General features: G+C 50.8%; 1 protein-coding gene across 3 annotated transcripts in view; it reads left to right on the forward strand.

Annotated features, from left to right (window-relative positions):
* The window catches only part of Cyth1 (cytohesin 1), a 97483-nt gene that overhangs the window by 48667 nt on the left and 23886 nt on the right, over positions 1-24930 (forward strand). Inside the window, exons 1-2 of one of the 3 annotated variants that reach the window (XM_045158582.1) lie at positions 1768-1849; positions 21913-21995. In XM_045158582.1, coding sequence (XP_045014517.1) covers positions 1828-1849; positions 21913-21995 — 105 coding nt within the window. In that variant the 5' untranslated portion in view covers positions 1768-1827. Of the gene's footprint in view, positions 1-1767; positions 1850-10842; positions 11231-21912; positions 21996-24930 lie in introns of those variants that run through there. The other 2 variants (XM_045158583.1, XM_004655239.2) reach the window with 2 other exon arrangements.

Raw genomic sequence — 24930 nt, forward strand, 5'->3', positions numbered from 1 at the left:
ACCCGTTGCGTACAGACCAGGCAGGTCTACCACAAAAATGCGGCCAAGAATATTTGAAAATGTTCATCGTCAGTCATCAGGGAACTGCAAAGGAAAGGCAATGAGATATCACCTGTCCACTTAGGACGGGTATTACGAAAAAGATGCTGCCAAGGCTACCAAGACAGGAGCTCATGCTCTGTTGTTGGCCTAGTACAGTCACTGGGGAAACAGCCTATAGGTTCCTTAAGAAAACAGACCTACCGTATGTATGATCCAGCTGCCCCTCTTCTGGGTACATATCCAAAGGAAATGAAATCAGCATATTGAAGAGATCCCAGTCTCCCTCGTTTATTGCAGCTCTATTCATAGTGTGTGATGAGATGCCATCAGTCCAGGTGTCCATAGACCCATAAATAGATAAAGAAAGTGGGGTATGTGTACACATGGAATATTATTCAGCCATTGGAAGGAATGATTTTGTCATTTGTGGAAACATACATGAAATTGCGTGAACTAAACCAGTGAACTAAACCAGGCAAATACTGTTAGGTTCTCAGCCACACATGGAAGTTAAAATTATCCTACAGAAGTTAGAATTAAAGGCGTGCGCCACCCCGCCCAGCCTGCTCCAGTTAGAAGAATGGTCTCTGGAGGCTGGGAAAGGGTGGAGGAAAGGGATGGAAGTTTGGAAGCGCTCTACCCAAGCAGCCGGAGGAAGGATTCTTAGCATCCCACCACACAGTCGGGTAGTGTAGTTGACAGTAACGTCTATTTATTCATAAAGGGCTAGAGGGTGTTCGAAGGTTCCTGACATAAGAAATGTTACCTGTATAGGGAGAGGGAAATGCATTTGTTTCCTTCATTTGGTTATAGTCTGCATGTGGAATTATCATCCCTTACCACATAAACATGTATGATTGTCATGTGTCCATTAAAACTAGTAATAAAAAATTAGAATGAAACTGGGTGTGGTGGTACATGCTTTTAATCCCAGCACTCGGGAGTCAGTGGTAGGAGGATCGCCATGAGTTCGAGGCCACCCTGAGATTACCTAGTGAATTCCAGGCCAGCCTGGGATAGAGTGAGACCCTACCTTGAAAAACAAAACAAAAACAAACAAACAAAAATCAGAATGGACATCAGATTGATGGGAATCTTGGTGTGTGTGTCTGTGTGTTTTACTTTATTTATTTATTTGAGAGAGATTGAGAGAGGCAGAGAGAGAATGGATGTGCCAGGTCCTCCATCCACTGTAAACAAACTCTTATGTGGATCTGGGGAATCAAACCAAGATCCTTTGGCTTTGTAGGCAAATGCCTTAACCACTAAGATCTCTCTAGCCCTTGTTTTTTTTGTTAACCTCTTAAATCTGTCTTCTGCTTTTAGCTTGTGACCTTTTAGCATGCTAACATGATTGTGATCTTAGTCACTCTCTTGGGAAACATGCTGGCTTTTCGCTGTGAGGTAACCCTGGGTTTTCAGTGGTTCTGTTCCAAGGCGAGGGGAGCTGTGTGCCCTGCTGAGCGGGTGTGACAGTGCGGGCTGCTGTCCAGCCAGGCGCCCTGGAAGGTGCTTGAGCTCCTCTTCGGGAACTGGGTGGGGTGCTGCCGTGGTGACGGCCTTGGACGCTGCAAGCTGATTGGCCAGGGCACAGTCAGCCCTTCCTCTGGCAGTCCAGGAAGCAGCCCTGAGCTGTCCTAGTGGCTACACAGCACACCCCCCAGGTGTTCCTGGCCCCACCCAGCCACAGCCCAGAGGAAACTTTGCTCCACTTAGAGTTAGTGGCAGCTGTCCTTCCGCGTTGGAGCCCAACAAACCTTTCCTGTCCTGCTGCCAGGCAGCAAGATGGTCCTTAACGAAGACAATGGTGAGTCTGAGTCCCAGGCTGGATCCAGGTGGCCCCGTGGGTGGAGGGAACGCTGGGGGCTGCTGTGGACCATGTGTGGACTGTGAGGATGGCTTTCCTGGGCTTGTTGTGGGGGTCAGTACAGGACCAACCTAGATACTGTTTGTCTTGTCTTTTTAGCTTTTCGCTAGAAGCCCTACAGAGTACTAAGTAAGATGCTGTGGGGGCCGTGGGGGCAAGAGAGGGGGCAGGGTGAGGAGAGAGAAAGTACAGTGACTGTCACCCAAGACCTTCCTAGCCCTTGCCTGGAACTCTACACAGGATGCTGGATGTTAGTGGCGCACAGCGTTCAGCTTGATGACTGTCTTTCTTCCTGTGTCTGAGGAGCCCTTGGTCAACAGTTACTAAAAAGTGAAGACGCTGGCTCTCGGGTTGGCAGCAGGGTGGGGTGACGACAAGTACCCACTTTAATGAAGGGTGGCCCAGGAAGAAGGTGGTTAATTTGGCCTTCCCCTTTCTGTGTTGGGTGGAGACAGAAGCCTCATGGCGACTGTCACCCTTCTCATCTTCCCCAACCCATGCTGTAAAGAGCGGAGCTGTGAGGAACAAGACTTGAGGCCATCTTGGGCAGCTGCCGTGGGCTTGCCCACTGCACTGTGCCAGGGCCTTAAGGCAAGACAGCAAATGTGTGCTGGGCGCCAACTAGCGATGGGTGCGGGCAGTGAGGCTCAAATAGCCAAGACAGCATTCAAGGGAATTTCATGAAAATTATAAGAACTGCGGCTGCTCTCTCATGCCTTTTCTCCTCGGGTTCACTTAGCAGTGTTCTGAGTCTCCTTCCTCAGCGGAGAGGAGAGGACATGGCCAGTGCCCATGGAGCGCATGTGGCAGCGCTTTGGCTTCTGAGGAGCAGTGGTGAGGGCACTGGCGGGTCAGAACCAAGCTGCACACTGAGAGGCTTGTTTCTGAAAGGGGAGTTGGCGCCAGCCAAGGTGTCGGGCTTCAAAGGTGGCCCTTGTGAGAAGGGAAGAAGAGGACATCGTAAGATCATGAGCCTGTCTGGAGAGGCTGCCAGTGAGTGCTGGCCACTATGCCACTTCTTCACAGTTTCTTTCTCCTGGTCCTTTTGGGTGAGCCCAGAAGTCAGGTCCTTTCACCCTCACTCAGGAGGTGTGGCGTCATGGGTCAGAGGTCGTGTGGTTGGCTCCCACTGCCCCAGCTGTCCATTGCTGCGCGTGCCTGAACCATCCCAGGGAGTGCTGAGATGAGAGAGTCACAGCCAGCGCCGGTGTCTGTTTCCAGACCCTCCTGGGGTTTCCCTCCTGTGGTCCCTTTGGGGCAGGAGGGATGATGTAGAAGCTTTAGGTACTTCCATGAGAGGCAGAAGGCATGGCACACATGAACAGGCAGGGAACAGTGGACTTTCCTGTGGCTGGTCCCTAAGATCCCAGGAGAGGGGAAGGGAAAGAAGGGGGGAGGGCTGCGCCGCTCAGAGTCACTGTCCTAAGTGCCTAACCAAGCGGAAGGGGTGTGGGCATGCTCTTCAGAGAAATCAGAGCCTTTCCTGCTGCTGTCTCAGATCCTGAGCCCTTACACTGACATGCTCTTTTCTAAGCCTACTTTAAAACTAATTAACTAATTAATTTGTTTGGGGGGGGGACATGAGCATGTCAGGGCCTCTTGTCACTGCAAACAAACTCCAGACACATGCACCACTTTGTGTGTCTAGCTTTATGTGGGTACTGGGGAACTGAACCCAGGTAGTCAGACTTTATAAGCAAGCACCTTTAACCCATGAGCCATCTCTCCAGCCCAGGCCTCCTTTTTTTTTTTTTTTTTTAAATCTACTACTTACACAGTCCAGCATTGTGTGTATGTGCCTAGGTGAGAATTAGCCAGTGTACTTAGTTAGGCACTATTTTTCTTAACTGCTACAGATCACCTTGTAGTTATTTAAACTTATCTTCTTAATATTTAATTCCCTTTGATTTGTCATGGGGGTAGAATCCAAACTCATTGGTGAACCCCTTGGCCCTCCACAGTGGGCATTAGCATCCCTAGCCGCCTCATCTTGCTTGAGACCTGCCGCTCCCCCTGCTTTTCCACTTGGAAATCCTGGCTCAGAGGCTGGCCCCCTCTGCAACATCTCAGCGTGTCCTTAATACATACAGTCGCTGTGCGGCGTTGCTGCCACCATGAGCTTGTTTGCTTGTCCACATTGGCTGGGCCAGGACTTGAGCTGTTTGAGTCCCAGCCCCAAGCACAGGCTGTGCCTATGGCAGATGCTAAGCAAATGCTTGCTGGGCGGATCTGGAGGTTTCAGAGGAGAACACAAGGCTGAGGACCAGGAGTGTGAACTGGGCCACAGTGAGACGCTCTCCTTAGGCGGACTGCTTACGCGCATGGCATCTGGCTTCATTTGTTCACAGTTGGGAGGTAAACAGTTCATACTCGAGCTTGGTTGCCAAGCGTGAAAGAATGGACATGGGAAAATATCCGAAGCCATAAAATGTCATGTTGGCATGAAACAGCTATTATTTATAGGAATAGGACACTGAGTTTTCAAGTGGCAAAAAATGCTCACCTTGATGTTAACTTAGCCTGTCACTCAGTACTCTTGTTCAGTCCCTGGAGATGTGTGGCCTGGTTTGGAACAAGCTGCTTGGGTCTGAGGTCTTAGCAGGAAACTGAAGGCGCTTACTGTATAAATTGGTCCCTTCCGCGTGGATTGAGCTTGTAGGTTGCCGAATCAGAAGCGGCACCATTGTTATTTCTAAGCAGGAGCATGTTTGGCGTGGTGCAGAACACACATCAGAGCGAGCGACCCGTGTCACCATCTGCTGTGACAGTTCTGAAGGGAAAGAGCTCTGGTTTAGGTTTGACAGGCCTTCCTGTCGAGCACAGCCACAAGTAAGCATGCCCATTGCCTGTCTGGAGGGCGGAGCGAGGGCTCACATCCTGTGCCTCTGAACAGCTGACCTTTATCCATGGCCCAGGGCTTTCTGCCACCTCCTGGTTTTCTCTCTCCTTGTGGAATATAAAAATGCAGGCCAGGCAGCAGGCGATCAGGAGCCACAGTCCAGTTAGACAGAGGGTGTATGGGAGGCAGCAGGTGGAATTAGACCCTGAGAATGCCGTATGGGTGAAAAGAAAAGGCAGGTGCTGTACGTCTTAGCAAGCACTGGTCTGGGACCTCAGGAGCCCTTGTTGGCTTGCAGATGCTCAGCTGAGGCCGGAAGCTGCGGTGCAAGTGGAGTCAGAGAGGACGGAGTGGCCAGCAAGCTGGGTGCTCGTCTTCATCAGTCCTCCTGGTGGCCCAGGAGTGACTTGCTGAAATGTGTGGAGGAGACCTACCTATAGTATGCTGCGGCAGAACGGAGGGCTAGAAATACCTGGGAATTCCCATTTCCTATTTTCCCCCGAGACCAGAGACACAAAAGCAACTTCACTGAACACAGTGTTGTGGGTCTGTCTGTCTGTCTGCTATGGTTTCCTTGTTAAAAAAAAAAGGACCCTGAGCCAGGTGTGGTGGCGCACACCATTAATCCCAGCACTCAGGAGGCAGAGGTAGAGGTAGGAGGATCACTGGGAGTTTGAGGCCACCCTGAGACTACATAGTGAATCCCAGGTCAGTCTGTCTTAGGGTGAGACCCTACCTCAGGAGAAAATAAAAGGACCCTAGTGACTATTGCTGCTGCTTCTGCTCACCTCCCGGGGTCCCCAGCCGCTGGGAGGGCAGACGGCTTCATCGCAGAGCTGGGCTTCACATCACGGCAGCAGCCCGGTGCGCACAGAGTGCCAGAGCCATGCAGTGCTCCGGCTCTAACACGCCGGCCGGTGTCTGGGCTCCGGGAGGGTGGGCCACTCCAAAAACCGAGCCTGGGTTGAACTGCCACTGCCGAGGGGTGGTCCCTCACGTCTGTGCAGGTCCTTTGGTTTCATCTGATTTGAGGGGTTGGGTTCTATGGTGGGCCAGGGGCGTGGAGGAGACGAGAAATCGGGTCTTGCTCCCCTGCAGATGGGCTGGTGTGGGAAGACCCACAGCTCGCCCCTGCCTCCTCAGGAGAATAGGGAAGTCGTGCTCTGCCTTGTCTCTGTTCTTCTCTACTACCGAGAGCCAGGGAAGCTCACCTTTGGCCCCAGCAAGGTCTTGCAAGTTTCCCGAGTCGGTGGTGGCGAGTCGTTCCCTGTGCTTTGTGCCAAGTCAGGGCTCTGGGCAGAGATTGTGGGGATGGGCCACAGAGCAGCCAGCCACCCAGCACGCTTGGTGCCTGGGGGAGTTCTCAGTGTCTCGTACTGTCCTGCCCCACCAGTAGGGTCTATAGCGTTCTTTGCTCTACCCTATAGATGTACACTATTTTTAACTTTTACAGCTTGTGTGATCTATCCATTGGATAAATTCTTACAATTTTGAAAATTTAAATTTAGGTTAAGCATTTAAGAAGAAAACTGGTTGTTTTTTTTTTTTCCAGATGAAAAGGCTTTTTTTTTTTTTTTTTTGGTGTGTGTGTGTGTGTGTGTGTGTGTGTGTGTGTGGTTTTTCAAGGTAGGGTCTTGCTCTAGACCAGGCTGACCTGACCTGGAATTCACTATGGAGTCTCAGGGTGGCCTTGAATTTACGGTGATCCTCCTACCTCTGCCTCCCAAGTGCTGGGATTAAAGGCATGCGCCACCACACCTGGCTCTAGGCTTGTGTGTGTTAAGTGCTGGGAGTGCAGAAGGTTATGCCAGTCCTCACTGCTGACGGTGTGGAACGGCCCTTGAAAATGGTTGCCTCACCAGGCACTTTGACGTCTGACAGACTTGAAGCTGTGGGTCGTTTGTGCTTTAGTCTGCACTTTATAAAGTTGAGCAAGTCTGAGCTTTTCTTCATTCTTGGCCATTTCTGTGTCTTCTTGTGATCTGCCTTTTACATTCTTCCCTGGATCTCCAGCCCTGGCCAGCTGCCGAGTGGCAGTGACCGTAATGAGGCCAGCGGTCTGGCTTGCACAGGACCCGGGCAGCTGCTCCCACTCAGTGCCCTCAGTTGCTCCTTGCAGACTTGACACTGTCCCTGGGCCCAGGACAGATCTGGAAAGGTCGCTGTCTGGCAATGGGAAGCAGACTTAGCTGCCTGATATGAGGGTCGAGATGACTCCCTCTCAAGAACATCAAGCCCCTGTGGAGGAAAAGCAGATGCCAGTTGGTCACTTCTTTGAAAAGGCCTCATATGTGTTTAAAGCATCTTGAGGCATTTTCTTTTATTTTTTTTTGGTTTATTTTTATTTATTTATTTGAGAGTGGCAGACAGAGAAAGAGGCAGAGAGAGAGAGATAATGGGCGTGCCAGGGCTTCCAGCTACTGCAGACGATTTCCAGATGCGTGCGCCCCCTTGTGCATCTGGCTAACGTGGGTCCTGGGGAATCAAGCCTCGAACTGGAGTCCTTAGGCTTCACAGGCAAGCGCTTAACCACTAAGCCATCTCTTCAGCCCTCGAGGCATTTTCAAATGTAGCAGGGAGCATGTGAATCTTGGACCAACCTAGAAGCTTTGTGTTCACTGTGTTCCTGGGCTCCCGGTGCACATGCGGCTGGGCACCTTGTGTGTAGAGAGCACCGTGTGGTAGCACCGAGCTCCCACCTGTGTGCCAAAGGCTGCCCAGTTAGGCCTCACTGTGCGCCTTCCTCACTAGGAGTCACTGAAGGCATCCGTGCTTGATGTCCAATTCACCAAACACCACCTCTGCTCCAACTGACCTGTACCCAGGGCAGAGAATGCAGAGGCTGCCAGTCACTGGGCACATTTGGAGAGTCAGTGAAGGAAGCAGAGCTGCACCCATGGAGGGGAAGACGCTTTGCTGTGCTGTAGAAGCTTTGAGTGTGCTGGGCAAAGGCCAGTGCCCTGTGTTCTCCTGCGCTGGAGGGCATCTAGGCCCCTTCCCAGCAAGGCGCCTTTCTGCCCTGCCTGCTCTTCCGGTGGTGTTTCTGTCTCTCTAACCCCAGCTCAGTGACAGAGCAGTAGCTGTCTGTTTAAGAGTCAAAGGCCCCAGCCTGACTCCAGATTGGCTTCCAGACTTTTCCCACTTGTGCCACCCTTCCGCTTCTGTCTGTACCCTCCCATCCCCATGCACTCTCCTTGTTGAACCCTGAGCTCAGTGCCAGCCGTGGCTTGTGTGGTGCCACGGTAGACTAGGGGTGGTGGCCATGCTTTTGTATCTTCCAGCCCATCACCTTGGCAGGCACTTACATGCTACTTGATCTGTTCCTTTGTGAGGAACAGTGGCAGATGAGCTCTTTGAGAGAGAAATCCCAGTTCACCGAACCACCGAACTTTTGCATCTTCCAGCTGCTAATGGGGTGCCTGGCTTATGTGTGGCATGTTTGTTTGTTAACGCTTGCTGAATTATGACTCTGAGAAACTCATTTGCAAAGGCTCTACTTTGGGGCTGGGGAGATGGTTCATTCTCTGAAGCGCTCCCCTTGTAGGTAGGAGGGCCTGAGCTCATCACATACTGAGCCTGGTGGAGAGAGGCAGGTTTCTGGAGCTCGTAGGCCCACCTGCGTGGTTGAGCTTCAGCCAATGGGAGACTTTGTCTCAAAAAACGGTGGGCAGCTCTCTCTCTGCCTCTGTCTTTCTCAAATTAAGAAAGAAAGAAGAAAGGAAGGAAGGAGACAGTGGACAGTATTACTGAGGAATAGCATCCAAGGTTACCCTCTGGCCTCCATATGCACGCACGTGTCCCCTCCCACATGCCCCCCCCCCCCGTTCCACTGTCGTGGTTGGATTCCCACTCTGTGAGCACTTTTTCCTCTGATCACTGTGATTTCGTACACTCAGCTCTGCTGTAATCTGGGCATCTTTCCTTAGGCATGAGGAGGGCCTTTGTTTGCAGCCTCCCCAGCTTATCTGCTGGCTCCCTGTGTCACTCTGGCTGTCCTAGAACTGGCATTTGCTATCAGCTGCCTGTGGCATGGGTTCAAGCTCACGCCTCCCCTGGGTTCACATGCTGTGAGCTAACTGCGCAATGGTTCCTCGCTCTGTGTGCCGAGAGGAAGTGGCTGTGTGAGAGGCAGAGCCGTGGCGAGCCTTGCTCACGATGGCCGAGTGGTGCCCGGGAAGGACAGGGCAGGATGACCTTTAGCCCCTGGAGTACGTGTATTTACATAAAATTCAGTGATGTTGCACTAACAAAAGGGACTATGTAAAGAGTTATCGAAATATTCACAGTGTAAGGTAGCACTGAAAGGCGGGAGCTTAATTTCACGCATACAAGAGCTCTGGGGTCAGGGTGGTGCATAGCCGTTCTGTCACTTGTATGGTGCGGGCAAACCCAAGAAGACCATTGAGCTGAGATGGCCTGCAGGTGATGACTGATGCGTGCAGGCTGGGCAAGGACTATGGCCTTGAGTGATCAGGAAGGGCTGCCCTTAGAAGATGGGCTCTACCCACTGTGGTGAGGTGCCTCCAGGCAAGAAGGAATGAGGAAGCCTGGACTGAGATGATTTGGCAGAGCACAGCAGGTGCCTGGGAATGTCAAAAGGTAGAAGCAGAGGCAAGGAGACTGGAGTCTCCTTGTGGCTAGGTGAGACTCTCAGCCCATTTTTTTTTTTCATTGAAAAATTACAGGCTTTTGCACTGTAAGCCAAAAATTTCCCAAGTGAGTTTTATTTATTTATTTTTTGAGATAGGGACTCACTCCAGCCTGGGCTGACCTGGAATTCACTATGTAGTCTCAGGGTGCCCTTGAACTCACGGCAATCCTCCCACCTCTGCCTCCCTGCTAGGATTAAAGGCATGAGCCACCACGCCTGGTTCCAAGTGATTTTAGAGTTTGTTTTTGGGAGTCAATATGATTCTTTTCAGTCACACTTACATTTTGACAGAAGTGTTCATAACATGGCTGCTGCTTGGTTGGAATGCAAAGCAGAGTCTCGGGTCAGATTTGGTGATGCTGCCAGGTGATGAGCTTGGCCGTCCACATTCTCCAGCCGGGCTGAACCCCAAGACCATCCCGGGGGCGGGCCTGAGAGGGAGAGTGCCGCTGTTAGTGGTTTCCTAGTGGCAGGAGACTGCAGGAAGAGGAGCCATAAGGGGGTCTCCCTGTACCCAGATTGTTACAGATTGGGCAGGGCTGTCCCTGGTAGTCACCCCTGTGATGGTGGTTCTTGGTGGCATCTAGTGGGTAGAGGTCCTGGGCACGGTAGTACACAGGATGAAGCCCCCACCTCAGGGAGCTGTGGGTCCACGTGGCGCTGGGCTCAGCCTGAAGACCTCACCTGGTGCAGCCATGGGGGTGAAGTTTCTCCTTGTTTGTTCCACACTTGTTTGAGGACCTCCTGCCCTCCCTCGCAGTCTGCCGGGCAGTGCCATGTCTGTAGTCCATCGCCTTGTATTCCCTTCAGCACGGGACTGGGCCTGTGGGATTCATGACTTGGGACCTGGGATTCAGTTGACATGTTCGATGTTTTTCCTTGGTGACTCTTGCATTCCATAAAGTCTGAGAGCTTCTGCTAGCCACGGGCCGTAGCCATGTTTCTTGTCACCAGCCATCTTATGTTGTCATTCCCCGGACCGGCCTGTCTAGCTCTGCTAACCTGGGTGCTTAAGCACAGAGCACACCCTGTGGTGAAGGAAGCCGTGTCAGCATAGCAGCATCCTCTCAGTGCAGAGGCTGCAGTGGCCCACGTGGGGTCCGAGGGCGTGGGTCCTCCACGGCGGGGGTGGGTCGGTGCCTCCAGACCCTCGAGAATGAAGGTGTGGGCGCAGGCCACTTGGTGCTACTCTGCTGGCTGTCCTGGTCCAGGGCTGGAACTAGGACCGGGGGTGTGCTAAGCAGGTGATGGATGTCAGCTGCTCTATCCAGCCCGCGTTTGAGAGGCATCTTGAGTAAGGGCTAACTTCTCCCCAGGAGAGCAGCCATCACGCTTTGCTTCTGCCGGGAGCAGAAAGCAGCTCAGCCTATGAGCAGATGCTAGCAGTGCCTCCCCTCCCCCAGGAGGCCGGCGGGGAGAGGGTAGTAGGAGGGGCAGCATGATTGCATTCATGGAAATGAGCCTGCAAGAAGCCGAGTGGAGCGCACAGGCTCACCGAAGTGTCAGCTGCAGCTCCACGCACCGTCCCCGGCTGCGCCAGCCTTCCCCACCAGGCTCCGCTCACTCCCGCCCCGCTGTTTGGCCGCTCGGCTTGCTTTTGTCTCCTCTGGACGCCTCCTCCCCTGCCCTTGTGTGTTGGCACACACATGCTGTCCTTGGTCCAGCTCTCCCTGTACCCAGAGCTGGGGGAGCTCCGGGAAGCCTGGGCCTGTGGGATCGCGGCGCAGAGCCGCCATGGCCTCTGATGCTGAGAGCTGCCACCCGCTGAGGCTTTGATGTCGCTGCCAGGGCTTGCCAGGACACGGGCCGCAGGAGAGGGGATTCGCCACCGGTAAGAGGCCGGGTGGATGGCGGACGGAGCAGGTCTGCGGCTCCCCTGTTCTGCGTTGCTGCGGCCTTCTCCCACCCCGCACCCCGCAGCCTGCACCCCGCAGCCGGCAGAATGAGCTGGCGTGCTGCCTGCAGACTTGACTGCATGTCTCTCCTTGGGCCCCCATCCCCTGCTGTCCTGCCAGGGCTTTCCCGGGCATCTTCAGATGGGCATCCAGGCAGTTGCCTCTTGGTTTGAGACTTGAGAGTAAGCCAGTAACCATTCCCATGGTCTGGCTTTGGTGAGGTTAGAAATCCGGTGGCAGAAAGCCAAAGGACAAATTCAGGGCCAGGATCGCCTGCTAGCCCTGCCTCTTACCACTGAGGGGCTCGTGTTTACTCGGGCTTTGGGCCTTGCTGGGCCCAGCAGTGCACATGGGAGGAGGAGCGGTGGTGTCTGATTTAAATCCTGGGGTCTTTACCCAGCTCTTAGAAGGAGGAGATTGTTTTGAGTGTGGAGAAAAATTCAGGGCTGTACAAAGGGCCAGCATACAAATAGGTTTTAGAGGCTTCTTAAACCCCTGCCCTGACTCTGTTTAGGACACAGAAGGGGTGTGGTGGCTCAGCTGTGCAGTGTGACAGTGACTGCAGCTGGCAGGCACCGGAGTGACTGTGCTTCCTGCAGGAGACAGTGTCCCCTGCCCTCATCTCAGCAGCGGTGAGCAAGATGACCTGGATTTCTGGTGGAATAGGGAAGTCCCAGACTACCCCAAGCTAAGGACAGAGGGCTGTCTCTAGAGGGCTCAGTAGGCCTAGTAAACTGCCCCATACTGTGCTCAGTCCCTGGGATCCCTGAGGACAGAAGTGCTGTGGAGGCAGGCTGAAGAGAGGTTACAAATCCTAGCTGTGTGTGACGTTGTTCCTGTAAGGTGCTAGGGATGGTTAAGGCCCCCCACATGGGGAGCTCTAGCTTCAGATATTGGTGAAAACAGACAATAATTATGTTTATATAAACCACATTTTTAGGATAAAACTTGATGATTTAGTTCCTGTTACTACTTTGAAATTTGACCTCATTTCCTTGTGGTTGACTGGTTAAATCAAAGCTTACAAGCCTGGTCCTGGGTTCTAGGATTTATTACATAAATGTGTTGATTCCCTTTTGTATCCAATAGTTAAAATACCTTACTCCAATAGGACAGATTTTTGGAGCTTTTTAAGTATAAGCTCTTTCATTAACAAGACATCCCATTCCATGTCTACATGAAAGGAAACTAGGGAGGAGAGAGGTCATGTTTTGCCCAAGGTCATAGAGAAGTTAGTGAAGTCCTGCCTGGTGTCTGAACTCCTCCCTCCCCCTCCTGTTCCTGGACAGTGACCCTTGAGCCCATCAGCACGGGGAGTCGTTAGACAAGCTACCCCTAAGACCGAGAGCAAGACAGAGTCGTCCCAAAAATGCGACTGGGGCAGTGCAGTCTGACGGGCACTTCCAGGTGGAGGACTGGGTGGCTTTTGCCTGGGAAGATTGTCCCCTAGAAGGTGTCAGTGTCTCTGCTGGCAGTTTGCCTCTCCACATGAATGTCACCTGTGCTGGCTGCATGCGCATTTAAGTGGTTTTGGTCCTTGTTTTGTATGTGGACTTCTTTAAAACTCTCCAGGGTTCCAGAGAGTGGTGAGACAAAGTGTTCTTTACAAGGATCAAATCTTTGCAAAGGGATCATACACCAAATTGAAAAAGTTTGGATATTACCATTAAATGTTTGTTTGCATTTAATTATGACAAAACTATGTAAGTTACCATGTTAACCATTTTAGGTGTATGGTGATGTTGAGCATGGGTGTGTCATCGTGTAACTGTCTCCAGAACTGCTCAACCCTGTACTGCCACTCTGTCCCCTCTGTCAGCTCCTTACCCTACCCTCAGGCCCCCCCCCCCCCCCCCCCCCCGGCTTCCCCTCTGTGACTGAGTGTGACTGGGAACTTAGGGATGGTGGAACCCACAGTGCTTGTCCTGTTGTGACTGGTTGTTCCAGAGAGTTTATTCAGGGTTTAGTCTGGGCTGTAGCGTGTGTCAGAATTCCCTTCCTTTTTAAGCCCTGATGATGTGGTCTTACATTTAAGGAAGGATTACAAAGGTTTTGACTCAGTAGCAAGGAATCATAATTGGTTTTCCAAAGTTAACAGACTTTCTGTAAAGGTGTGGTGGGGACTGGTCAGCACATTACTGCCAGAGAGTGTGTCCCTGATTCTCTGACTCTGGTCACACCCATTTCTGTGTCTACTTTCCTCTGTCCTCTGATCCTGGTAACTGTTCCGAAGACTGTATACTGACGGCTTTCTGCCTAACCTTGAATCATCAGGCTTTTTTCTTTTCCCCTCGAGGTAGGGCCTCACTCTAGCTCAGGCTGACCTGGAACTCACTCTGTAGTCTCAGGCTGGCCTCAGATTCACAGAGATTCTCCTACCTCTGTCTCCCATCTCTGGGGTTAAAGGCATGCACCACCAGCCCAGCTTCGTCAAGCTTTTTGTTTCATCCCTCTACTGCCTTTACCTGAGAGATGCTTAGAATTCTCCATGCATCCTTAGCCCTGTTATATGCACCCCATACATTTGTGATGGGAGAGTTTGGGGGAAGTTGACAGCTATGGTTCTCAGTGAGGAAAACCAGACTCCCAGGCCAGTGTGCATTGATTGAGCTGTAAGAACTGGTCATGTCTTTATGTCTGTGCCTTTTTTTTTTGCATTAGCCTTTGCTGCAGTTCCAGGGGTCTGGTAGCGCTGTCCCACCACCCTACAATTCCTGGCTCCCTACAAATTATGGAGCTCAGAACTGTGGGTGTTCCCCTATTATGTAAAGGCCACGTAAAAGCTATCGTCTACTTGGGAGTGTCCCCTCAGGAAGTACCCTTTCGGCCTACTGTTTGCTGCGGGCCCACGTAAGTGAGGTAGCTCACCCAGGGTCACACAGTGGGTGAGTAGGGACTGCTGGTGAGTGTAGCCTTGTGTTCTTCCTAGAACTTTGAAGACTTTCACATTATAAGTTAGTGGAACTTCTTAGGAGAAGAAGTGGTTTAGGCACCTGGAAGTGAACAGGCCCTGGTCATGTTGTTGAAGTTTCACTGGCCAGGTCTGCCCTGGAGGACAAGTTGATTAGTGGGCTGGTGCCTGGCACTACAAATGGTGCTTCATCATTCACGCTTCTTTACCCCATGGACCTTGGGATGGTGCCTCACGGAAGGTTGGAAGCCTCCCACCTTCCTTTCATAGGCAGCTTCCTGGATATGTGCTCTTGAATGTGAAAGCCTGCCTGTGACTGGCTGCTGCCCTGTCAGCGTGGGTGCCAGTTCTGTGGAGGGCACAGGGAGCTCAGGCTTTATTTCCCCACATGCTTGGCCTCTGGGAGGCAGAGGCAGGGAGGGCCACAGTGGGAATACACACATTCAGTGCTGAGGAAAGCACAGGAAAGGGAGGCCTAGTTGGAGAGCTCCTGGCCTGGGCAGCTGTGCTTTGTGTGTTCACGGGTGGGAGAAGGCCTTGGTGTGGGGCTCACTTAGTCAGGAGAGCCGCAGGCTCCCACGGGGCTGCGTGACACAGGAGCGAGCCCTTTCACCGTGTGCAGCGGGAGCTGTGCAGGTGCGGTTCAGTCATGAAGGGGGACAGGGCAGAGGGTGTACTTTCAAGCCAGGCATAGGGTCTGGTGGCAGCAGGATGACTTCACAGAGTGAAAAGAGCAAAGTCTCAGGCCCAAGACATGCCTGAGACCCTCTGATGTGGCAAGCGTCACCAGGATCTGGGTTAGTGCCATGCATTTGAGCAATGGCTGCAGTGTGTCCTCAGAGGAGCCTGCTGTCATAGAAGCTGTGCCCATAATAGGACCTCATGGTATCCCGCGGGCAGCTGTGGGACAAAGCAGAGCCGGCCGCAGGGCTTTCCAACAGCCCCTTGGTCTGGAAAGAAGGTGCCGTCCCTTTAAGACCGCCTCCTTTGTGTGCTCTGGCTGGAGCGCTTTCCAGTTCTGGGTTTCTGCCTACTGGTAAAATCTGCAAAGCAACATTGAAATAAATAAATAAATGAAAGCTCCTCTTGTGTGGCTTTTCTATTCACAGCCGGCACAATGGCCCCTTGTTGTATGGTCACTTTAATCCCCTTCATTAAATTGGAACCTTGGAAAGCCAGTGCTGGCCTGTCCCCCTGCCTGCCAGCCAGATACCTCACAGATTAACCTTAGGCATGGGTTCCTGGCCCTGGCATGGGCAGGGGGTGGGTGGTGGTGTGTCCAGACAGCTCCCCTTCTGATCTGTCTCCATTGTACTCAGGCTGGTGGCGACGACAACCTGATGCCCTCCCCAGTGGCCATTCTTTTAGAAAAAGCGTTTAGCCGCCTCCCTGGCAAAGAAGTGTGGCTGCAGCACGTGGCAGTGGGGGAGGGAGGAGTTGTTTGTCATTCTGCCATCTGCCCGCCCAAGCAAGAGCTTTTGTGCAGTTTAACCCTAGTGGTCCGTAGAGGTCTTCCCTGCTATCATTTGATGTCCTGCCCGCATACATCATTCAGCTGTTCATAGCCTCTCTGAGGCACCAGCCCAGATTAGGAACCCCCACACCCCAGCACCCAGCAGTAGTGTTGAATTTTCATGTGTTAAATGAATCCAAGCATTTTGTCTTTAGGGTGTCTTTTTCTCATGGCATGAAGAGTGAGGTGAAGATCTGGAGTTGCAGTGGTAAGGTCATCAGAGGGAATGCTGTGTTAAAATGTCCCCTTGTTTCGGAGCAAAATTCTATGAGAAGAAAATGAGATGTAGCTTGCTGGGTTGTGTTAAAACATTCTTTTTAAAGAAATATTTTTTTAACTTACTTATTTGCAAGCAGAGGGAGAGAGAGACAGAAGAGAGACAGAGAGAGAGAGTGGGCACAGCAGGATGACCTGTAGCCACTGAAAACAAACTCCAGATGCATGTGCCACTTTGTGCGTCTGGCTTTATGTAGGTTCTGGGGAATGGAACCCAGTTGTTGGGCATTTTCAGGCAAATGCTTTAAAACTGCTGAACCATCTCTCCAGCCCTGCATTGTTTCAGAGGATTTGTTGAGCCAAAACAGAAGCAGCACCGAGGTTCAGGTATAGAGTATTAGAGGACGAAGAGTCTTAGAGACCACTGGTCAGTCAGGAGACTGGGTCAAGGAAAAGGAGAACAAATGTCTTGGTGTTTGTCCTGTTTAGTTCTGTTTGCAAATTGGTTAGAAGCTTTTGTGCCTGACTGCAAGGACACAGAGGCTGACTTTTTAGTAGCCATAGGTTAGTTTTTCTGTCTTTTACTTTCAAATCGCTCTCACGTGCATATTTATTTTAGCCTCTTTGTTCTATTCCCAGACCTGCTCTCCAGGGCACCGACATCTAAGAAACTTTTGTGGGGGTGGTTAGTTAGATCTGGTAGTTGTTGCTGAGTTCTGTGGCCAATTGTTATGTCAGAGTCAAAGATCACCTCCTGGTGTCCTGTGATGGGCAAAGGGTACAGTGTACATCATTTTCTTCCTTTGAATGGTTGGTTTGTCACAATGTTTACTTTTTATTTTACTTTTAAAACTCAGAAGCATATGGGTGTCCACGATGGACTCATGGAGTGTGGACTTCTCCTCCCTGGTCTTTACTGAACTTTCTGGAAGCCTCCTGTGGGAAATCCTTCCTGTCTCTCAGGTGACCCCATCCAGTCAGACATCTGCTTCTTCCTTCATAGTAACATTGTCACCCTTGATAACAGATGTCTTTATTCTTTGACCTGGATGAGCTTTTCATGCCTTGCCAACAGGCTAATTCTGAAAGCTGACAACCAGCAAGCAGCACGGTGACAAGAATGTAGTGTTGTCACTGTGGAGCTGTTCCTAGCACCTCCTAGCACCTAGCGCCTAGCACTGAGAAGTCCCCCCACCCCTGCGTCGTTCTTCCAGGATTCCCTTTGGTTTTGATTTTTTAAAATTTTATTTATTTATTTGAGAAGGGGCGGGCAGAGAGAGGGATAGAGAAGGGGGGAGAGAGAGAACGGGCATGCCAGGGCATATAGCCGCTGCAAACGAACTCCACATGCTTGTGCCACCTTGTGCATCTGGCTTACGTGGGTCCTGGGGAATGGAACCTGAGTCCTTTGGCTTTGCAGGCAAGTGCCTTAACTGCTAAGCCATCTCTCCAGCCCTAGTTTTGATTTTTTATGTTAACAAGTACTTTTCATTTTGTTGAGAGGATTGAATGACACCTTATCACCTTATAAATATTTCCCAGTAGCCCTGTCTCTGTCTTTCTTTGTGTGTCTCTCCCCTTCTCTCTGAACACTGGTTCTTGCTAAGTAGCACAGGCTGGCCTGAAACTCAGATTGCTCTTGCCTCAGCCCCAAAAGTGTCAGGATTTCAAGTGTGAGCCATGTCCAGCTCCTGCTGGCATTTTTGTTTTAGATCTGTTTTGTTCCTGGTGATAACCTCCACCCAGTCCTTGGCTTCCTGCTGACCTGTCTGCCCCACGTGAGCTGTTTGGTCTCCTCCAGCTCCCAAGATGATCCTCATCCCTTGCACTGCATCTGTTGCACCTGCCACTTCTCTGGGAGGGTGTGCTGGAGGTGAGCTTCTGCTCTTCCATGTCCGATATCACCCTGATGTCACTTCTCCGGGAGGGTGTGCTGGAGGTGAGCTTCTGCTCTTCCATGTCCGATGTCACCCTGATGTCACTTCTCTGGGAGGGTGTGCTGGAGGTGAGCTTCTGCTCTTCCGTGTCTGGCACGACTTGACTTTTTCTCCTATTTTGCTGAAAGCTCAAGGGCCAAATCATTTTCTCTTATGGGTTTGAAGCCTCTTATTACACAGGGTCAACTTTCTGAACTGACGAGAGTCATTCTTCATGAGCTGGTGGACTGTCTCCTCTGTCCCATAAAGGTCTTGAACTTGCAATTTTTTTGTTGTGAAATAGGTAATGCTTTGTAATCTTGACCTTTTTTTTTTTTTTTTAAACTAGACTGAATGAGTTGATTTGTTGCTTGTATTTTTGGTCTTCTCTTCTTACTCTTCTTCAAGCATGTTTCAGTTTTGTCCTTCAGTCCTTTCTTCACTTTTTTACTGAGGGAGGATTGAGAGGCAAAAACAAATGTTTATTTTTCAAGAATGTGTTTTTTGGGCTGGAGAGATGGCTTGGCAGTTAAGCGCTTGCCTGTGAAGCCTAAGGACCCCGGTTCGAGGCTCGGTTCCCCAGGTCCCACGTTAGCCAGATGCACAAGGGGGCGCACGCGTCTGGAGTTCGTTTGCAGAGGCTGGAGGCCCTGGCGCGCGCCCATTCTCTCTCTCTCCCTCTATCTGTCTTTCTCTCTGTGTCTGTCGCTCTCAAATAAATAAATAAATAAATTTAAAAAAAAAGAATGTGTTTTTTCTGGAACTGTCTGATTTTATAGTTTCCTGTTCTTTCAGTTTTCTTTTGCTATAGCAATGTGTGGTACATGATGAGCTTTTCTGCTTCTGACCTTTTTCCTTCTCACTTGGGCTGTAGGTGTAAGAGTGATGCTGCAGGGACAGGTGGGCTTGCCGTGGAGGACTGTCTCATGGTTGGGGTGAGCAGCAGGAGGCTCCTTTGTCCCATGTTGGTCACATTCTTAGCTGTCAGTAAGACTCCACCTCTCCTCTGGTTCAGCTCCCTGCTGGTAGCTCCCTCACCAGTGTTGCTCTGGGTTGTTTGGGGATGAACTTCATTCCATTTCCTCAGTCTGTACAGCCATGGGCTGGGTACCAGAAGCACGGTGTGCTTGCGCACAGGCCGCCCATGTTCTGGAAGGTGTATTAGCCTGCTTCCTGTTCTCTTCTGCTGTACTCCCCTAGCGCCCTGTGAGAGAGTGGGTTTGTGGATTTCTTCTTTTCAAATTTTAAAAGTAGAATCCTGAAAGTCAGAGGATATGAAGCACTTTTTGATATTTATTTATTTATTTATTTGTGAGAGAGACAGTAAGAGACACACACACAGAGAAAGGGGGAGAGAGAAAGGAGCAAGTGTGAGTTTGGATGTGCCAGCGCCTCCTGCCATTGCAAATGAACTCCAGACGGATGATCCATGTTGTGTGTCTGGCTTTACAGGGATATTGGAGAACTGAACTCAGGCTGTTAGGTTTGCAAGTAAATGCCTTTAACCACTGGGCCATTTCCCCAGCCCCTGAAGCAGATTTGGAGGGCATAGTACTGACGATGGATTGCAACCTTCTAGAAAAATCATTGTCGTAAGAAGCAGTAACCCTGAACAGCTCGGTGTGTAGATTCTGGAGAGTGTCTCAGTCACAGTGCTAAAGCCAGCTTTCCAGGGCCCACAGCAGCTTGGAGATAGGCAGGTTTCTGTGTTGTGGCTGCTTTTCACCAGCTTCTCATGCAGATCTTGAATTCAGTCTTGCCTCTGCTCAAATGGAGACTCATTGATGATCTATTAACCAGCTCTATACGTTTCTAAGCAAAGCCCAATTATTGATATTCCCATGGAATGGATATTTTATTTTAGTTTTAAAATTTTTTTTGAGGCAGGGTCTTACTGCAGCTCAGGCTATAGCCCAGACTGGCCTACTTTGGCCTCCCTAGTACTGGGATTAAGGTATGCGCCACTGTGCCCAGCTGTTCACCTCCCCATTCCTCGAGGTAGGGTCTCACTGTAACCCAGGCTGACCAGGTATTTACTCTGTAGTCCCAGGCTGCCCTCGAACTCAGCAGTCCTCCTACCTCTGCCTTCTGAGTGCTGGGATTCAAAGGTGTGCGCCACCACACCCAGCAGATATTTAAAATTGTCTACAAATCTTAAAACTGTGCTATGTCAGAATGAGTATTTGTCTTCTAGCCCTCAGAGCAGAGGCGTCATTCCAGCTCTTCCTGTCTGGCAGAGCCGGGAAGTGGTCACAAACAGCTTATTTCTTAATGGTCTCTGTGGGGTCCATTCAGAATCTCATCTGTCAAGTTGCTCTCCCTAGTGTGTTGTCACTGCACATGTTAGCAAAGAGCCGCTTCACTCTGTTTCTGTAGAAGGTCTGTATCTCAGCTGCAGTCACATCTGAAGTGTGCGGTGTCACTGTCCCGTACCTGAAGGACAGAGAACATGCCACTTCTGCAGATTGGTGCCCTGCGCCTTGCTGTGCAGGAACAAAAGCCACACTTTGGAGTGCCCGCTAAACAGAACACCAGCCAGGGTCAAGGCAGTTTAAAAAAAAAATTATTTATTTGAGAGCAACAGTGGGGGGGGGGGATATGGGCGGTCAGGGCTTCCAGCCACTGCAAACGAATGCCAGACACGTGCGCCCCCTTGTGCATCTGGCTAATGTGGGTCCTGGGGAATCGAGCCTCGAACCGTGGTCCTTAGGCTTCACAGGCAAGCGCTTAACCTCTAAGCCATCTCTCCAGCCTGGGGCACTTTGGTTATAGTCATTGATCTCAGTCTCCTGCAAACCCAAATATGAGATGGAAAGTCAAGTAGTAAACAAGGCTTAACTTAAAATTCCAATTGGCCAGGCCTATGCCTTTAATCCCAGCACTCAGGAGGCTGAGGTAGGAGGATTGCCATGAGTTTGAGGTCAGCCTGGGGCTAGAGTAAGTTCCAGGTCAGCCTGGGCCGGTGTGAGATCCTGTCTAGAAAAAAAAAATTGCATGTCATTGAGTAGCATGATGAATTTTGTGTCATTCTACCTCATCCTTTTCTAAAATCTGTGGCCCTTCTGTAAAAATGTGAGAAAAGAAAAAGAAACATTAATTTGGCTACTGGATATCTAAAATCACAGAGAGCATCAGATATCCGGGGGGTGTAGTGGGTTCTTGGAATGTGTCTCTGTGGATTAGGGAACACTCCTCTGAAAGCGGCCGCTTGAGGTGGGTGATAGTATGTCAGAGTGTAGCTCAAATAGGGCAAGTCACTTGTCTACAGTGACCTGATCCACAAGTGGTAGACAGGAGGGGGTCTGCCCGGCTCCACTGCATGCCCTTCCATGCCGTCACCTGGTTCCCACAGAGGGGCTGTCTGGAGGATGTCTGTCCCCACACAGTTCTGTCTGGATGAGTTGATAGTCACTGGAGGACTGTGGAAGTGCTTTTCTGTGAGAACTGTGCTCTGGGAATTACCTATGTCTGGGTGGTGGGAGCACATTATAGAACACTATTCAAACCGCGTAAAGGGGATGAAGCAGGAGGGCTGTCCTGTCCCGAAGAGTTAAGTGCTGCTGTCTGTCAGGCCTTGTCTGCCGGATCTCCTTCTCTGTATGCATAGACTTCTGGCTGTGCTGTTCTCCAAAATGATATGAGACCATTCCTATCACTCTGCAGCGCCGTCCCTCTCCACGTCCCTCCTCTCGTGCTTGCCGTAGATAGCTCTCAGCTTCCGGGAGTTTCGCCGTCAAGGAGCTGAGGCCTGGGCCCGCAGCTCGCAGGGGTGAGAATGGCCAGGCAGACAGCTGACCTCCACTGCTTCCTCCCCAGCAGCCAGCTTCTCCATGCCAGGGTCTCCTTCCCTGCGGGCTGCCCTTGGCTTGTCTGGGCGCTGAAGCCCTTGCCTCTCTCTGTGACCCTGCTGAGAACTGGAGCCAGAGGGTTCCTAGTGGGCATTCTCCTCTGAAGTTGCTTCTGGCTTCTTTCTTGGTCTTGTTCTCCCTGTGTATTTTTGGAGTTTTCATTATTTTTGGTGGGATGAAAGCTTTCTTGGTGACATTTCTCTCCTGTTTGCAGTTCCCAGCGACCTTACTGCAGAGGAACGTCAAGAACTAGAAAACATTCGGCGGAGGAAGCAGGAGCTGCTGGCTGACATTCAGGTAGGAGGCAGCTGGGAAGGTGACCACAGAGAAACCAAGGCAGCACGTGACATTAGTGCACGCAGGGCCCTGAGCCGTGCTGCTTCGGTCCCGAGGTAGTGACTGCTGTGTTCTAAACCCCTCATGACATGTCAGGGCTGAGAAAGAGCCTGGCATTTTGCCGGGCCACATGAGGGAGAGGCCTGAGATTTCGAACAGTTTGCCCAGGTTCCTGTTTCCCTGATGATATCTGGGCAAGCAGAGTGGCTCTCACCCAGCCCTGTGCACGGGACACTCCCTTCCTTCCAGTGCTGGGCAGGGGTTTGAGGCTGGCGTGCATGGACAGCGATTGGGTTGGACATTCTTTTGGCAACCATCAGGCGGCAGTGTAAACCCAGTGGAGCCTCTCTCCTCCCAGCTGCCAGGCATGTGGGTGCCCGTGTACCCATGAACTTCTGTCAGACTTGGGTACGGGAGCTCCAGATTTGTTGTGAGACTGGGTCAAGGTGGCCATCTCTCACTAATGTGCTTTTACTTTTATTATTTCCTGTGTAGGGTGTGTGTGTGTGCGCGTGCATGCGTGTGTGTTATGTGCAGGTACACTCACAGGTACATGGAGGCCAGAGGAGTGTCAGGTGTCCTCCTGTCACTCATTTGGGAATTTCCTTGAGGCAGGGTCTCTTTCTTTTTTCTTTTCTTTTTTTTTTAAGATTTTTTAAAAATTATTTATTTATTTATTTGAGAGCGACAGACACAGAGAGAAAGACAGGTAGAGGGAGAGAGAGAATGGGCGCGCCAGGGCTTCCAGCCTCTGCAAACGAACTCCAGACGCGTGCGCCCCCTTGTGCATCTGGCTAACGTGGGACCTGGGGAACCGAGCCTCGAACCGGGATCCTTAGGCTTCACAGGCAAGTGCTTAACCGCTAAGCCATCTCTCCAGCCCTCTTTTTTTCTTTTTTAATTTTATATATTTATTTGCAAGAGAAAGAGATAGAAGAGAGACAGAGTGAATGGGCATACCAGGGCCTTCAGCAACTGCAAAGAGCTCCAGATGCATGCGCCACTTTGTGCTTTGAGCTCTGTGTGGGCACTGGGGAATCAAACCTGCGACATTAGGCTTTGCAGGCAAGTACCTTAGCCACTGAGCCATCTCTCCAGCCCTTAAAACATTTTTATTTATTTTAATTTTTTAAATTATTTTTATTTATTTATTTATTTGAGAGAGAGAGTGAGAATAGGCACATCAGTGCCTCTAGCCACTGCACACCAACTCCAGATACATGTGCCACCCTGTGCATCTGGCTTATGCGGTTCTTGCAGAATTGAACCTGGGTCCTTTGGTTTTGTAGGCAAGTGCCTTAACTGCTATAAGCCATCTTGCCAACCCTAATATTTTTGAGTTATGGTCTCATTCCAGCCCAGGGTGACCTGGAACTCACTATGTAGTCTTAGGCTGGCCTCTAACCCAGAACAGTCGTCCTCTCTGCCTCCTAAGTGCTGGGATTAAAGGTGTGCAGCACCATGCCTGGCTCTTTTTTAAAATATATTTTATTAATAAGGAAGTTTACTGTCTGGACAACTCGTGTGTTGGTCTCTTTCTTCTTCTCATGCTATCATCCTCATGTTCCTTCTTCCCCATCCCCATTCCACTGTGTGCCCTCCTCAATGGGGTTTGAAAACCCATGGTTTTCATCGTGGGCTATTCATGCAGTTAGTCTGTGTGAAAGGGGCAATGCCTCAGAATACTCCTTCCTACTCTGTGCCTCCTGCAGCCTCTCCTTCTCTCTCTCTCAGTCTTCTCTGAGCCCTGGCAGCTGTGCTGTCAGTCGACTTCAGTTTCAAACGCTGCAGCCTCTGGATTTCTGCTTTAAAAATATTGTTTTAAATTTTATTTGAGAGAGAGAGAGAGAGAGAAATAGGGAGAATGGGGCCAAGGCCTCTAGCCACTGCAAACAAACACCAGACACATATGCCACCCTGTGCATCTGGCTTTACATGGGGGCCAGGGAATTGAACCTGGGCCATTAGGCTTTGCAAGCAAGTACTTTAGCCACTGAGCACTCTCTTCAGCTCCTGGATCTCTGCTTTGATGAGTTTTGAGTATCTTTACTGTCTGTGGCCATCATTCTTGAGCTGGTTGTCAGGACAGCAATGAGAGCAGCACCCATGTTTAAATCTCTTCTGTGAGGTCCCCTGGGCCATGGCAGAGATGCAGGTGGTGACAAGACTCATGCTAGGCAGCCAGCTATCTTTTCTTGTCATACTGATGGATCTTGGTTCTCCCTGGTTTTCACTGCCATCCCAGGTTTCAGTATGTCTTTGTTTCCTGTCTTCCATTGATACGAACAGGACTTCCCCTCACAGTCCTTCTACCATGAAAGTTATTCTACCATATCTTCCCAATAAATTTGGGGTGTCCTTGGATTCTTATTTTATGAATTCAAAGAATTGAAATCCACAGGTCAGAGGGTAAGGGTTAGAGAGACTTTATTAGATTAAGAGAATTAAGAGAAGGAAAGAAGCTGGGCATGGTGGCACATGCCTTTAGTCCCAGCACTCAGGAGGCAGAGGTAGGAGGATCATAATGAGTTTGAGACCAGCTGGCAGCCTGGACTAGTGAGACCCTACCTCGAAAAACTAAAAAGAGAGAGAGAAATAGCGAGAAGGAAGTATAGACAGCATCTGCCATGTAGACGGGTGAGAGAGCCCATGTGGGTAGAAGAGATCCCAGTGGTTAGAGAGCCCGTGTGGGTAGAAGAGATCCCAGTGTAAGGGTCTTCTCCTCCATTCCAGCGCAGCTAAACTGGCATGGGGGAAGGCCCAACAGAGCAGGGAGGGTCAGGCATCAGGAGAGAAGAACAGCCAAGTTTACTTGCAAGCAGAGAGAGAGAAAATGAGAATGGATGCACCAGGGCCTCTTGCCACTGCAAACAAACACCACATGCATTTGCCACTT

The sequence above is a fragment of the Jaculus jaculus genome, chromosome 9, assembly GCF_020740685.1.
Source record: "Jaculus jaculus isolate mJacJac1 chromosome 9, mJacJac1.mat.Y.cur, whole genome shotgun sequence".
NCBI lineage: Eukaryota > Metazoa > Chordata > Mammalia > Rodentia > Dipodidae > Jaculus > Jaculus jaculus.